The sequence below is a fragment of the Anomaloglossus baeobatrachus genome, chromosome 10, assembly GCF_048569485.1.
Source record: "Anomaloglossus baeobatrachus isolate aAnoBae1 chromosome 10, aAnoBae1.hap1, whole genome shotgun sequence".
In the NCBI taxonomy this organism is placed as follows: Eukaryota; Metazoa; Chordata; class Amphibia; order Anura; family Aromobatidae; genus Anomaloglossus; species Anomaloglossus baeobatrachus.
Window position 1 is genome coordinate 47,530,848 of NC_134362.1, and position 14,907 is coordinate 47,545,754.

The 14,907-nt window shown below is 53.9% G+C and overlaps 1 protein-coding gene across 1 annotated transcript in view; it reads left to right on the top strand.

Moving 5' to 3' along the window:
- The first annotated feature begins 1,705 nt into the window (after positions 1–1,705).
- EEF1G (eukaryotic translation elongation factor 1 gamma) overlaps positions 1,706–14,907 on the top strand; it is a 38,895-nt gene continuing 25,693 nt past the window's right edge. The window contains exons 1-6 of the mRNA XM_075326559.1: positions 1,706–1,807; positions 5,291–5,449; positions 5,554–5,617; positions 5,716–5,858; positions 13,210–13,353; positions 13,478–13,607. Coding sequence (XP_075182674.1) covers positions 1,796–1,807; positions 5,291–5,449; positions 5,554–5,617; positions 5,716–5,858; positions 13,210–13,353; positions 13,478–13,607 — 652 coding nt within the window. The 5' untranslated portion in view covers positions 1,706–1,795. The remainder of the gene's footprint in view (positions 1,808–5,290; positions 5,450–5,553; positions 5,618–5,715; positions 5,859–13,209; positions 13,354–13,477; positions 13,608–14,907) is intronic.

A 14,907-nucleotide genomic window follows, 5' to 3' on the forward strand; every position in this document is an offset into this window, starting at 1 on the left:
TGGCGGCGGCGGTCAGCGCGGTAGTCTCCCTACATAAACACACTCAGCGATGCTGAGTGTGTAATGGCACGGCTGCCGGCGTCCTGAGAGAGGAGGAAGCCGTGGGCGTGACCCTTAGAAAGTGCGGGAACTGGTGCCTCACAGTGCAGTGAGGGGAGTGGAGTATGCAAAGCATGCTCCAGCCCTCACTGCAGCTCGTCTGTAAAGCGTCCCGCCCTTCCCCTGCCTGTCAGGGCTGTGGGCGGGAGGAGGAAACACTAGGCCGTACAAGCCGGGGACTCAAGTAATAAGCGCGGCTGCCATAAAAGCGCGGCCGCGCGGAAGTCCCCGGCGCACTACAAGTCCCAGCCGCGCCTCAGTGTTAAAAACATGGCGGCGGCGGTAGTACGGTAGTCCCCCTACATAAACACACTCAGCGACGCTGAGTGTGTAATGGCACATTAACCCGGTCAGCGCCGCGGTCCCCGGTGCACTAGCACACCCAGCAATGCTGGAGTGTTGCTGTGCGCGGTCCCCACAGGGACACAGAGTACCTTCAAGTAGCAGGGCCATGTCCCTGAACGATACTCGGCTCCTATCCAGCAGAGTCTTAGGAGCTGTGGATGGAGCACGGTCTCAGTGCCTGGAGACCGGTAAGATCCCACTTCACCCAGAGCCCTGAGGGGGGATGGGGAAGGAAAACAGCATGTGGGCTCCAGCCTCCGTACCCGCAATGGATACCTCAACCTTAACAACACCGCCGACAAGAGTGGGGTGAGAAGGGAGCATGCTGGGGGCCCTATATGGGCCCACTTTTCTTCCATCCGACATAGTCAGCAGCTGCTGCTGACCAATCTGTGGAGCTGTGCGTGCGTGTCTGACCTCCTTCGCACAAAGCAAAAAACTGAGGAGCCCGTGGGAGCACGGGGGGTGTATAGCCAGAAGGGGAGGGGCTTAACACTTTTGAGTGTAATACTTTGTGCGGCCTCCGGAGGCATAGCCTATACACCCTATTGTCTGGGTCTCCCAATAGAGCGACAAAGAAATGGATGTGTTCTTCTATTCAAGCAAAGTCTATGGGAATTTGGGTTTCTTGTTCACACTATGTTGTTCAAAATGCTGCCTTTTTGTGGCAGAACTTTGGTCAAAAACTCAGCTTTGCAGTGCAAAACCCAAATGGCAAAAACAATTGACATGTTGCTTCTTTGAAAAGCTGAGTTTTTGACCAAAGTTCTGCCTCAAAAAGGCAGCATTTTGAACAACATAGTGTGAACAAGAAACCCAAATTCCCATAGACTTTGCTTGAATAGAAGAACACATCCATTTTGGCATTAAACAGCGCAGAAGAAAAAGCAGCAAAAAAGCAGGTAAAAAGCAACGTGCGCACATACCCTAAGTGTTCACTGGCATGAGCCCTGGTCCGTGCGGTCTTTCTGAAGACAGCCAGGCCAGCGGACAAGCACCCACTGACCCTCGTGCCTCAGAGACAGGTTACCCCCATGATATATTATTTTTCCATTTGAAGCCATTGTGTAACTCTTTATTTCTAGAATGGCAGGAGCCTTCGCAGTCGCAGGGCTGAGGACCCCCTCCTTACCACTGTCCCTCCACCATGGTGGCAGGCAGGGGGGCTGCTAGTAATGGCTGAGGTCCCCGCACATCACCCGCTTGTGTTATCCGATTCCCCTGTGTGGCCACCAGGCGGCGCAGCCCATGCGCTATATCACGACACCCGGCAGAGCGTCTCTCTTTGCGGTCGCTGCCTGGTGACGTTGCACGTTTGCTGGACGGCTCCTCCCTTTCTCCTCGAGTGAAGATGGCCGGTGGGGTGAGTGTGGAAGGGTCCGGAGAAATCTGCCCACATCTGCTCAGTGCAGCCATCCCGGGGCGCGGGGGGCGGCCATCTGCACAGCGCGGGGTGGGCGCAGTGCTGGGAGGTCGCCATTACCCCCGCCGCTGTCTCATTGAGGGTTGTAGTCCCCGGGGGAAGACAGCCCCCTCCCGGCTACACCCGGAACTGTGCACCGGGGCTATGCATGTGTGCGGGGGGAACCATGTGTGCAGTGCTGGGGGGAGCTCTGTCATTGTGTGCGGAAGGAACCATGTGTGCAGTGCTGGGGGGGGAGCTCTGTCATTGTGTGCGGAAGGAACCATGTGTGCTGGGGGAGGGTCTCTGTCATTGTGTGCAGTGCTGGAGAAGGGGGGGGGGGGGTCTGTCATTGTGTGCGGGAAGAACCATGTGTGCTGGGGGGGGTCTGTCGTGTGCAGTGCTGGACAGGAGGGGGGGGGGGACGGGGGTCTGTCATTGTGTGCAGTGCTGGACAGGAGGGGGGGGTCTGTCATTGTGTGCAGTGCTGGACAGGAGGGGGGGGGTCTGTCATTGTGTGCAGTGCTGGACAGGAGGGGGGGGTCTGTCATTGTGTGCAGTGCTGGACAGGAGGGGGGGGGTCTGTCATTGTGTGCAGTGCTGGACAGGAGGGGGGGGTCTGTCATTGTGTGCAGTGCTGGACAGGAGGGGGGGGGGTCTGTCATTGTGTGCAGTGCTGGACAGGAGGGGGGGGGCTCTGTCATTGTGTGCAGTGCTGGACAGGAGGGGGGGGGCTCTGTCATTGTGTGCAGTGCTGGACAGGAGGGGGGGGGGCTCTGTCATTGTGTGCAGTGCTGGACAGGAGGGGGGGGGGCTCTGTCATTGTGTGCAGTGCTGGACAGGCAGGGGGGGGGGCTCTGTCATTGTGTGCAGTGCTGGACAGGCAGGAGGGGGGGGGCTCTGTCATTGTGTGCAGTGCTGGAGAAGAGGAGGGGGGGCTCTGTCATTGTGTGCAGTGCTGGAGAAGAGGAGCTCTGTCATTGTGTGCAGTGCTGGAGAAGAAGAGGAGGAGGAGGGGGGGCTCTGTCATTGTGTGCAGTGCTGGAGAAGAGGAGGAGGGGGGGGCTCTGTCATTGTGTGCAGTGCTGGAGAGGAGGAGGAGGGGGGCTCTGTCATTGTGTGCAGTGCTGGAGAGGAGGAGGAGGGGGGCTCTGTCATTGTGTGCAGTGCTGGAGAAGAGGAGGAGGGGGGGCTCTGTCATTGTGTGCAGTGCTGGAGAAGAGGAGGATTGTGTCCCATTCATTAGTTGTCTGGTGGAGGGGCACAATATGGCGGTGTTCTGTGCCGCCCATCTCTGCCGGATGCTGCGCGGTGCCATTACCCGGGTGTGTCTGATGACGCTGCTTGTCCGGGATTACTTTTCCCGTTTGTCCTGAGCCGTCTTTAATCTTTTACATGTGACTCAGGATGAAGCCGTCACATAAAACTCTCCATTAAACAGAACCTGTCCTGTTGGTGGAGGAGAAGGCGCAGAGATGAATGGGTGAAGTTTCAGTATAAGGGTGCGCTCACATGGGTGTATGACCGCATGATTATCGGAACGCATCACCCGGCGCGGCCACACACTCTTCAGACAGGAGCATGTCAGCTGCATAGAAATACATGCAGCTGACATGCTCCTGCCCGAAAAGTGTGCGGCCGCGCCGAGTGATGCGATCCGATAATTGTGAGGGTCATACATTTGTTTGAGCGCACCCTAACTTGTATTTTATTTATTGCTTTCCAGTGGGCGGTCCTACTCAGTGATTGACAGTTTCCCCTGTATGACTTTGCATGCAGATCTAGCTATCAATCACTAATAGGCCTAATAGGACTCCTACATAGAAACACGGGGGATTTCAGAGTCCAGTGGGCGGTCCTACTAGTGATTGACAACAATTTTTGCATGCAATGTCATATGGGGAAACTGGCAATCACTGACTAGGACCGCCCACTGGACTCCTACATGCAAACACCAGGGAGTTGAAATACAAGTTATACTGACTTTCCCACAAACACAAATCTCATTGTGCTCCGCCTTTCCTCCTCTATACTGTGCTGTCCACAGCTTGCATCACGTGTACAACGCAGAAGGTTCCCTTTATAGGGCAGCGCCCATTATATCCACAGGATGTGCCCAAAATGCATAATCCATATGAATCCTACCGATGGGTCCTGCCACTATCCGGTGCAGATGAAGCTGGGCACAGGTCTCCTTGCATCACTGCGTGTATAGGGCTACTGTCCTAGTTCCTGTGTGTACAGAGGCGCCGTCCTTGCTGGGGCGCTGTGCTGGGAGGGGGGGTTTCCGTCCTTGCTGGGGCGCTGTGCTGGGGGGGAGTTTCCGTCCTTGCTGGGGCGCTGTGCTCAGGGGGGGGTCTCCGTCCTTGCTGGGGCGCTGTGCTCAGGGGGGGGTCTCCGTCCTTGCTGGGGCGCTGTGCTCAGGGGGGGGTCTCCGTCCTTGCTGGGGCGCTGTGCTCAGGGGGGGGTCTCCGTCCTTGCTGGGGCGCTGTGCTCAGGGGGGGGTCTCCGTCCTTGCTGGGGCGCTGTGCTGGGGGGGTGTCTCCGTCCTTGCTGGGGCGCTCTGTGCTGGGGGGGGGTGTCTCCGTCCTTGCTGGGGCGCTGTGCTGGGGGGGGTGTCTCCGGTCCTTGCTGGGGCGCTGTGCTGGGGGGGGGGTGTCTCCGTCCTTGCTGGGGCGCTGTGCTGGGGGGGGGGGGGTGTCTCCGTCCTTGCTGGGGCGCTGTGCTGGGGGGGGGGGGTGTCTCCGTCCTTGCTGGGGCGCTGTGCTGGGGGGGGGGGTGTCTCCGTCCTTGCTGGGGCGCTGTGCTGGGGGGGGGGGTGTCTCCGTCCTTGCTGGGGCGCTGTGCTGGGGGGGGGGGTGTCTCCGTCCTTGCTGGGGCGCTGTGCTGGGGGGGGGGGTGTGTCTCCGTCCTTGCTGGGGCGCTGTGCTGGGGGGGGGGGTGTCTCCGTCCTAGCTTGGGCGCTGTGCTGGGGGGGTCTCCGTCCTAGCTCGGGGGTGCCATCCTATCTGGGGCTCTCCTTCCTAGCTGGGGCGCTGTGCTGGGGGGGGTCTCCGTCCTAGCTGGGGCGCTGTGCTGCTGGGGCTCTCCTTCCTAGCTCTGGGGTGCCATCCTAGCTGGGGGGCGCTGTGCCGGGCCCTGCAGTCTAATGGCTTCTTCTCTGCAGCGGCCACTTTGTCAGCAGAATAACTTGCACTGCCATTGCACCATAGTCTCTCATTAATGGTGGATATGTGGCATGTCTGAACGCACCATAAGATGGTATCCCGGATAAGAGGTCATTGTGTGTAGAGAGAAGCCATGAACATATAGTTTTGGTAAAGTGTCACCTGTGAGGAGACTCCAGGCCCCTTACTTTGGCCTCAGGTTCTGAGATTTGGGCTGCATTGTGTGTATGGGCGCGTGTTCTGCCAGTGACTAATGATGGTTTCCTTTCCCCTGCAGACTCTGTACACGTACCCTGATAACTGGAGGGCATACAAGCCCCTCATCGCTGCTCAGTATTCGGGGTTTCCCATCACCGTTGCGTCCTCTGCCCCAGAATTCCAGTTTGGCGTCACCAACAAAACGCCTGAATTCCTGAAGAAGTTTCCTCTGGGGAAGGTGAGTTGCGGGCTCCTATCGGACTGTACAGCGGACAGATGGAGGGGATAGTGCACATTATAGCCGCGTACATCACGTTGACCATCCTGATGTTCTGTCTTTAGGTTCCAGCGTTTGAGGGTAATGACGGCTTCTGTCTGTTTGAAAGCAGCGCCATCGCTCACTATGGTAAGACGTGTGTGGATGGATGGATGGACCACTGTAGCTTAAACCGGCGCCATCTCTTGTATATCTTCGTGTAACCCTATATCTCCCATTTTCCTCAGTGGGTAACGATGCCCTCCGTGGAGCATCCCGCCTAGACCAGGCCCAGGTTCTCCAATGGGTCAGTTTCGCAGACAACCACATTGTCCCTCCGGCCAGCGCATGGGTCTTCCCAACTCTGGGGATCATGCAGTTCAACAAGCAGGTAGGTCATTGGCTTCCAGAAAAATGTGATAAAATGTGCATAAAATGAGTGCTTTAGTCTATAGGCCTCCATTGTGCTCCTGCGCAGGCGCACTTTGATCTGCTTGGCTGAGGACAGATCAAAGTATTGTAGTGCGCATGCGTGAGTGGTCTTTGACCTTTCCTCGCGCCTGCGCATTACAGTACTTTGCTCTGCCCTCAGCCGGGCGGCGGCCTACAGAAGGAATACAATGGAAGCCTCTGTGTGGATGACGCAGGACGTGTCATGCACATGGAGCTGGGAAGGAGAACAGCGACAGTACAGTATCGTGGAGATGCTGGACCCCCTTGGACCGGACCACCCTGCAGGTGAGTATAATAAAGGTATTTTCTTTGTCGCTCTATTGGGAGACCCAGACAATTGGGTGTATAGCTACTGCCTCCGGAGGCCACACAAAGTATTACACTTAAAAGTGTAAGGCCCCTCCCCTTCTGCCTATACACCCCCCGTGGGATCACGGGCTCCTCAGTTTTCATGCTTTGTGCGAAGGAGGTCAGACATCCACGCATAGCTCCACTGTTTTAGTCAGCAGCAGCTGCTGACTATGTCGGATGGAAGAAAAGTGGGCCCATATGGGGCCCCCAGCATGCTCCCTTCTCACCCCACTCTTGTCGGCGGTGTTTAAGGTTGAGGTATCCATTGCGGGTACGGAGGCTGGAGCCCACATGCTGCTTTCCTTCCCCATCCCCCTCAGGGCTCTGGGTGAAGTGGGATCTTACCGGTCTCCAGGCACTGAGACCGTGCTCCATCCACAGACCCGGAGAACCTGCTGGATATGGAGCTGAGTATCGTCAGGGACAGGGCCCTGCTACATTAAGGTACTCTGTGTCCCCGTACAAATCGCGCACACACACACCAGCATGCTGGGTGTGTTAGTGCGCCGGGGACAACAGCGCGGAGCGCTTGTGCTATTACTCACTGCAGCTTAGCTGAGTGAGTTTATGTATTAGGAACTGCCGCGCCGGCCGCTGCTGGCTGTTTTTACACTGTGGCGCGGCTGGGACTTGTGGTGCGCCGGGGACTTCCGCGCTGGCCGTGCTTATACGACGGCCGCGCGTATAAATCGAGTCCCCGGCTTTTGCGGCCTAGTTTCGTTTCGTTCCCGCCCCCAGGCCTGCCAGTCAGGGGAAGGGCGGGACGCTGTTCAGAACGTCAGCGCCGAGGGCTGGAGTCTGCTTAGCATACTCCAGCCCCCTCACTGGGCACAGTGAGACGCCAGTTTCCCGCACTTTGTCTGGGGCATGCCCACGGCCCGCCCCTCTCCACAGGACGCCGGCAGCCATTCCTGTTTGCAGTCTGAGCTGGAGAAGGGAGACAAGCTCTTGGAGACCCAGACACAGGATTCGGGCGACCACACACCCGCTTTTGAGCGGGCGGTAATCAGCACCTGAGGTGCTGACCCCACTAGTGCCGAAGTGTTCATTTGTACTTTATGCTTGTATGTTATACATTGCACTGTACGGTCGCTATTCTTGGCTATATACCCTCCTAGATGGCTAGACAACAGCATGTCGTCCGCAAAAAGCAAGGGTGCCAAGGCACAGACTTTCTATGCTGCTTGTACCGCATGTGAGGCTGTTCTACCGGCAGGTTCCACTGACCCCCATTGGGTGCAATGCTCCCCTGTAGCACTTGCTCAGCCGGGGTCTCTGCTAGAGGTGGCCCAAGGAGAACCACCTGTGAACACTGTCCAGGTGACAGGGACGGAGTTTGCAGTTTTTGCTGATAGATTGTCTCTGACTATGACTAAAATCCTAGAGACTTTGCAGTCCAGACCGGTAACTCAGACCATGGGCACTGTTGATTCAATGCTCCCTGGCCCCCCTCATTTGGAACAAATCCGTGCTCCGGGGGGGTCCCATGCATCCCAGGGTGAAGGCTCTGACACGGACGACAGTCCCAGACAGCCTAAGCGAGCTCGCTGGGAGCGGCCCTCGACTTCATCACACTGGTCAGGGTCCCAGCAGGAGGACTCTCTGTATGATGAGGCAGAGGTAGCTGATCAGGATTCTGATCCTGAGACCGCTCTCAATCTGGATACCCCTGATGGTGACGCCATAGTGAATGATCTTATAGCGTCCATCAATGGAATGTTGGATATTTCTCCCTCAGCTCCTCCAGTGGAGGAGTCAGCTTCACAGCAGGAGAAATTCCATTTCAGGTATCCTAAGCGTAAATTGAGTACTTTTCTGGACCACTCTGACTTCAGAGAAGCAGTTCACAAACACCACGCTTATCCAGATAAGCGTTTCTCCAAACGTCTTAAGGATACACGTTATCCCTTTCCCCCTGACGTGGTCAAGTGCTGGACCCAGTGTCCAAAGGTGGATCCTCCAATCTCCAGGCTTGCGACTAGATCCATAGTTGCAGTGGACGATGGGGCTTCACTTAAAGATGCCACTGACAGACAGATGGCGCTCTGGTTGAAATCCATCTATGAAGCTATCGGCGCGTCGTTTGCTCCAGCATTCGCAGCTGTATGGGCACTCCAAGCTATTTCAGCTGGTCTTGCGCAGATTGACACTGTCACACGTACATCTGTTCCGCAAGTAGCGTCCTTAACCTCTCAAATGTCTGCATTTGCGTCTTACGCTATTAATGCTGTCCTGGACTCTACGAGCCGTACGGCAGTGGCGTCCGCCAACTCCGTGGTTTTACGCAGAGCCTTGTGGTTAAGGGAATGGAAGGCAGATTCTGCTTCCAAATAAGTGCTTAACCAGTTTGCCATTTTCTGATGACAGACTGTTTGGTGAGAGATTGGATGAAATCATTAAACAGTCCAAGGGTAAGGATTCTTCCTTACCCCAGCCCAAACCTAACAAACCCCAACAGAGGAGGGGACAGTCGAGGTTTCGGTCCTTTCGAGGCTCGGGCAGGTCCCAATTCTCCTCGTCCAAAAGGATCGGAGGAGCTCAGATTCTTGGCGGGCTCAGTCACGCCCAAAGAAGGCAGCCGGAGGAACCGCTACCAAGGCGGCTTCCTCATGACTTTCGGCCCCCTCTCTCCGCGTCCTCGGTCGGTGGCAGGCTCTCCCGCTTTGGCGACATTTGGCTGCCACAGGTCAAAGACCGTTGGGTGAGAGACATTCTGTCTCACGGGTACAGGATAGAGTTCAGTTCTCGTCCTCCGACTCGATTCTTCAGAACTTCTCCACCTCCCGACCGAGCCGGTGCCCTTCTGCAGGCGGGTGCTCTCTAAAGGCAGAAGGAGTGGTGATCCCTGTTCCTCTTCAGGAGCAAGGTCACGGTTTTTACTCCAATTTGTTGTGGTGCCAAAAAAGGACGGGTCTTTCCGTCCTGTTCTGGACCTAAAACTGCTCAACAAGCATGTGAAAACCAGGCGGTTCCGGATGGAATCCCTCCGCTCCGTCATCGCCTCAATGTCTCAAGGAGATTTCCTAGCATCAATAGACATCATGGATGCTTATCTCCACGTGCCGATTGCTCCAGAGCACCAGCGTTTTTCTACGCTTCGTTATAGGAGACGAACACCTTCAGTTCGTAGCCCTGCCTTTCGGTCTGGCGACAGCCCCACGGGTCTTCACCAAGGTCATGGCAGCAGTAGTAGCAGTCCTGCACTCTCAGGGTCACTCTGTGATCCCTTACTTGGACGATCTACTTGTCAAGGCACCCTCTCAAGAGGCATGCCAACACAGCCTGAACGTTGCGCTGGAGACTCTCCAGAGTTTCGGGTGGATCATCAACTTTTCAAAGTCAAATCTGACCCCGACCCAATTGCTAACATATCTTGGCATGGAGTTTCATACTCTCTCAGCGATAGTGATGCTTCCGCTGAACAAACAGCGTTCACTACAGACAGGGGTGCAATCTCTCCTTCAGGGCCAGTCGCACCCCTTGAGACGCCGCATGCACTTCCTAGGGAAGATGGTAGCAGCAATGGAGGCAGTCCCTTTCGCGCAGTTTCATCTGCGTCCACTACAATGGGACATTCTCCGCCAATGGGACGGGAAGTCGACGTCCCTACACAGGAACGTCTCCCTTTCTCAGGCGGCCAAGGATTCTCTTCAGTAGTGGCTTCGTCCCACCTCATTGTCAAAAGGAAAGTCTTTCCTACCCCCATCCTGGGCGGTGGTCACAACGGACGCGAGTCTGTCAGGGTGGGGAGCAGTTTTTCTCCACCACAGGGCTCAAGGTACGTGGACTCAGCAGGAGTCCACCCTTCAGATCAATGTTCTGGAAATCAGGGCAGTGTATCTTGCCCTACAAGCCTTCCAGCAGTGGCTGGAAGGCAAGCAGATCCGAATTTCCACCATATCCGCAGTTCACATCCCGGGCGTAGAAAACTGGGAAGCAGATTTTCTCAGTCGCCAGGGCATGGACGCAGGGGAATGGTCTCTTCACCCGGACGTGTTTCAGGAGATCTGTTGCCGCTGGGAGATGCCGGACGTCGACCTAATGGCGTCCCGGCACAACAACAAGGTTCCAACATTCATGGCACGGTCTCAAGATCACAGAGCTCTGGCGGCAGACGCCTTAGTTCAGGATTGGTCGCAGTTTCAACTCCCTTATGTGTTTCCTCCTCTGGCACTGTTGCCCAGAGTGTTACGCAAGATCAGGTCCGACTGCCGCCGCGCCATCCTCGTCGCTCCAGACGGGCCAACGAGGTCGTGGTACCCGGATCTGTGGCATCTCGCGGTAGGCCAACCGTGGGCTCTACCAGACCGACCAGACTTGCTGTCTCAAGGGCCGTTTTTCCATCTGAATTCTGCGGCCCTCAACCTGACGGTGTGGCCATTGAGTCCTGGATCCTAGCATATGCAGGGTTATCTCAAGAGGTCATTACCACTATGAGACAGGCTAGGAAGCCAACGTCCGCCAAGATCTACCACAGAACGTGGAAGATATTCTTATCTTGGTGCTCTGCTCAGGGAGTTTCTCCCTGGCCATTTGCCTTGCCTACTTTCTTTCCTTCCTGCAATCCGGTTTGGAAAAAGGTTTGTCGCTCGGCTCCCTTAAGGGACAAATCTCAGCGCTCTCTGTATTTTTTCAGAAGCGCCTAGCAACACTTCCTCAGGTACGCACGTTCCTGCAGGGGGTTTGCCGATTAGTCCCTCCTTACAAACGACTGTTAGAACCCTGTGATTTGAACAGAGTGCTGATGGTTCTTCAGAAACCACCATTCGAGCCTATGAGAGTTTTTTCCCTCTCACGCCTTTCGCAGAAAGTGGTTTTCCTTGTGGCAGTCACTTCACTTCGGAGAGTGTCTGTCCGGGGCAGCATTGTCGTGCAAGGCCCCCTTCCCGGTGTCTCACCAGGTCAAGGGGTTCTGCGTCCGGTTCCGGAATTTATCTCTAAGGTGGTTTCCCCCCTTTCATCTCAATCAGGGTATCCCCGTACCCTCTGTTTGTCCTCATCCAGTTCACCAATGTGAAAAGGATTTGCACTTGATTAGATCTGGTGAGAGCACTCAGACTCTTCATCGATCGTACGGCGCCCTTGCGCCGCTCGGATGCATTCTTGTCCTTGTCGCTAGCCAGCGTAAAGGGTCACAGGCTTCCAAATCAAGCCCGGCTCGGTGGATCAAGGAACCAATTCTCGAGCTTATCGTTCTGCGGGGCTTACGGTTCCCTCAGGGCTGAAGGTCCATTCTACCAGAGCTGTGGGTGCGTCCTGGGCTTGAGGCACCAGGCTACGGCTCAGCAGGTGTGTCAGGCGGCTACCTGGTCCAGCCTCCACACTTTTACGAAACACTATCAGGTGCATGCCTATGCTTCGGCGGATGCCAGCATAGGCAGACGAGTCCTTCAGGCGGCAGTTGCCCACTTGTAGGAAGGGGCCGTTTTACGGCTCTACTACGAGGTATTATTTACCCACCCAGGGATTGCTTTTGGACATCCCAATTGTCTGGGTCTCCCAATAGAGCGACAAAGAAGAAGGGAATTTTGTTTACTTACCGTAAATTCCTTTTCTTCTAGCTCTAATTGGGAGACCCAGCACCCGCCCCTGTTTTTTTGTATATACATGTTGTTCATGTTGAATGGTTTCAGTTCTCCGATATTCCTTCGGATTGAATTTGCTTTAAACCAGTTTATTGGCTTTCCTCCTTCTTGCTTTTGCACTAAAACTGAGGAGCCAGTGATCCCACGGGGGGTGTATAGGCAGAAGGGGAGGGGCCTTACACTTTTAAGTGTAATACTTTGTGTGGCCTCCGGAGGCAGTAGCTATACACCCAATTGTCTGGGTCTCCCAATTAGAGCTAGAAGAAAAGGAATTTACGGTAAGTAAACAAAATTCCCTTCTTTTACATTCTACACAATATACAGTATTCTAGACAACTGTGTATAAGTGGTGGCCGCAGCTCATAATGGAAAAACCTAGTGACTGGTTCCCTTTAAATAGTTGCACGACATTAAAGGGAAACTGTCACCAGATTTGGTGACTATAAGCTGTGGCCACCACCACTGGGCTCTTATATACAGTATTCTAACATGCTGTATATAAGAGCCCAGGCCACTGTGTATAATGTAAAAAACACTTTTTAATACTCACCTAAGGGTCGGTGCGGTGCAGACTGGTCGGCTGGGTGTCTCCGTTCTCTGGGTGAGGCACCTCCTCTTTCGGCCATCTTTGTCCTCCTCCTTCTGAAGCCTGGGTGCATGACGTGTCCTACGTCATCCACACGCGCCAGCATTGAGGTTCTGCGCAGGCGCACTACAATACTTTTGATCTGCCCTGCTCAGGACCTCAATGCTGGTGTGTGTGTAAGACGTTCTACACAGCAGCCTGGGCTCTTATAACAGCTTGTATCATGTATAATGCTAGAATCACTGGTGGTGGCCGCAGCTTATAGTCACAAAGTCTGATGACAGATTACCTTTAAGTTGCGCAGACTTTTTTTTTTTTGCACAGACATCTTGTCTGAGAATTTCATTTGTATGACAAAGGTGAATATGGTGCCTAGGGGGGGAAAGTGTGGACCTCCTCCCTCCAGGACTTCTACTCTCTGTATAGGTCTTGTTAGTTGAGTTTTATCTCTCCTCAAACCTTTATGGCAGCAGTGGGCATGGAATATTCCACTTAAGGGGCCTGAAGGTGATGGGTGAGCTCAGCAGTATGTGCCACGCAGTGCACAGTTGGAAAGGGGCGCAGTAGACCAGCGGCGGGCACATTGGAAACGCACAGCTTTCATTGATCAGTTTTCTAGAAATTACAATTAATCTGTTCAGGTCGGGGCTCTAGGATTATGTTCCTTTCCTATTTGTTTAGTGGCAGAAAAAGTTACTTTGAAGCCTTTTACCTGAATATCTGCGGCTCCTTGTAAGCTCATAATTGGTGTTGTTGTTCCTTATTAGGCTACAGAACAAGCCAAGGAGGAGGTGAAGCTCATCCTGGCCACCTTAGATGCTCATCTTCGCACTAGGACTTTCTTGGTGGGTGAGAGGGTCACGCTGGCTGATGTGGCCGTCACCTGCTCCCTCCTGTGGCTTTACAAGCAGGTACGTTCTCAATCCTTCGATCACAGATCTCTTTTTCTGGACCCTGAACATCTGCGATGTCCGGATACCTGCGTGATTTGGTTTTCCAGAATCTGTGCTGATACCCACCATTGCTTCCCAAAAGGTCTTGGATCCTTCCTTCCGCCAGCCTTTTGGCAATGTCACAAGATGGTTTATAACCTGCGTGAACCAGCCCCAGTTCCACGCAGTGTTGGGAGAAGTGAAGCTGTGTGACAAGATGGCGCAGTTTGATGGTGAGCGTTCATTTTCACAAATATAAGAACGTGGCGCAATGTTCACTCAGACAATGTCATTGTGGATTCGCTTAGTTTGCTGACGATGCGAAGAGCTTGTGTTGCAAATTCAGATGTTGGGTGAATTTTAACCCTTTCCTAAAATGGGACATACTGGCGCATCATATGTCATGTGTTTTTTTTTTTTTTTTTGAGAAAATATGGCGCAAGACAAAAGTTTATATTTTTAAGAACTTTTTTTCCAAGTGGATTTCATTGAAAAGTTTTGAGTGGACTTGTCTTAATAAGTATATATTTTATTAACATTCATATTATAAACTCAAGAGAAGCTTAAAGAGGAGCAATATACACCCAGGACCACCAGCAGTTCTGGGTACATATTGCTAATCCCTAAAGATCCTTTGATATGCTAATGAGTGCAGGGACTAGTCGCAAGGGCGTTACTCCCCTTGGCTAGTCGGCCCCCTTAGAATGTAAGCATGCCCCTGTTGGCGTACTAACCTGTTAATGAATGTGCAGCATCAGAGGTATGGTCAATCTCTGCTGCCATCGCCTTCGACGCTGATCAGGTGCACTGAGCCAAAAACCAGAAGTCCCAGACTTCCAGTCATGCGCACTATGAAGCCGGGTGTACTTGTCTCTGCTTCAAACCGGTGTAGTGTGCATGACTGGAAGTCTGGGGACGTTCTGATTGTGCGCACTGAAAACCAGCGGTGGCAGCAGAGGGGAGAGCAACCATGTCTCTGATGCTGCGCATTCATTAGCATGTTAGCACGCACACAGCGGCATGCTAAGGGGGCCGACTAGCCAAGGGAAATAACACTCTCTTGCGACTAGTCCCTGGCCCCATTAGTATATAATGAAGGATCCGTGAAATACTTTTTCTATAGATCCCTTTATCTATGCTAGTGTATACAGGGAGAAGCAGGGGTTAGCAATATACGCCCAGAACTGCTCGTGGTTCTGGGTGCATATTGGACCTGACGGGTTCCCTTAAAAAAAAAAAAAAAAAAAAAGCGTAAACTGGAGCGTGGTCACTGAACTCCTCCACCTCCATCGTGTGTGTGTGTAAAAAATAGCTTTTTCGACCCAGTTATTCTCCTCTCCAAATGGCGACACAAATTTAACTCTTACAATTCCTGAATCTGTGTTTTCTTTTTCGCTCCATTGGGAGACCCAGACAATTGGGGTGTATAGCTTCTGCCTCCGGAGGCCACACAAAGTATTACACTTAAAAGTGCAAAGCCCCTCCCCTTCTGCCTATACACCCCCCGTGCATCACGGGCTCCTCAGTTTTTAT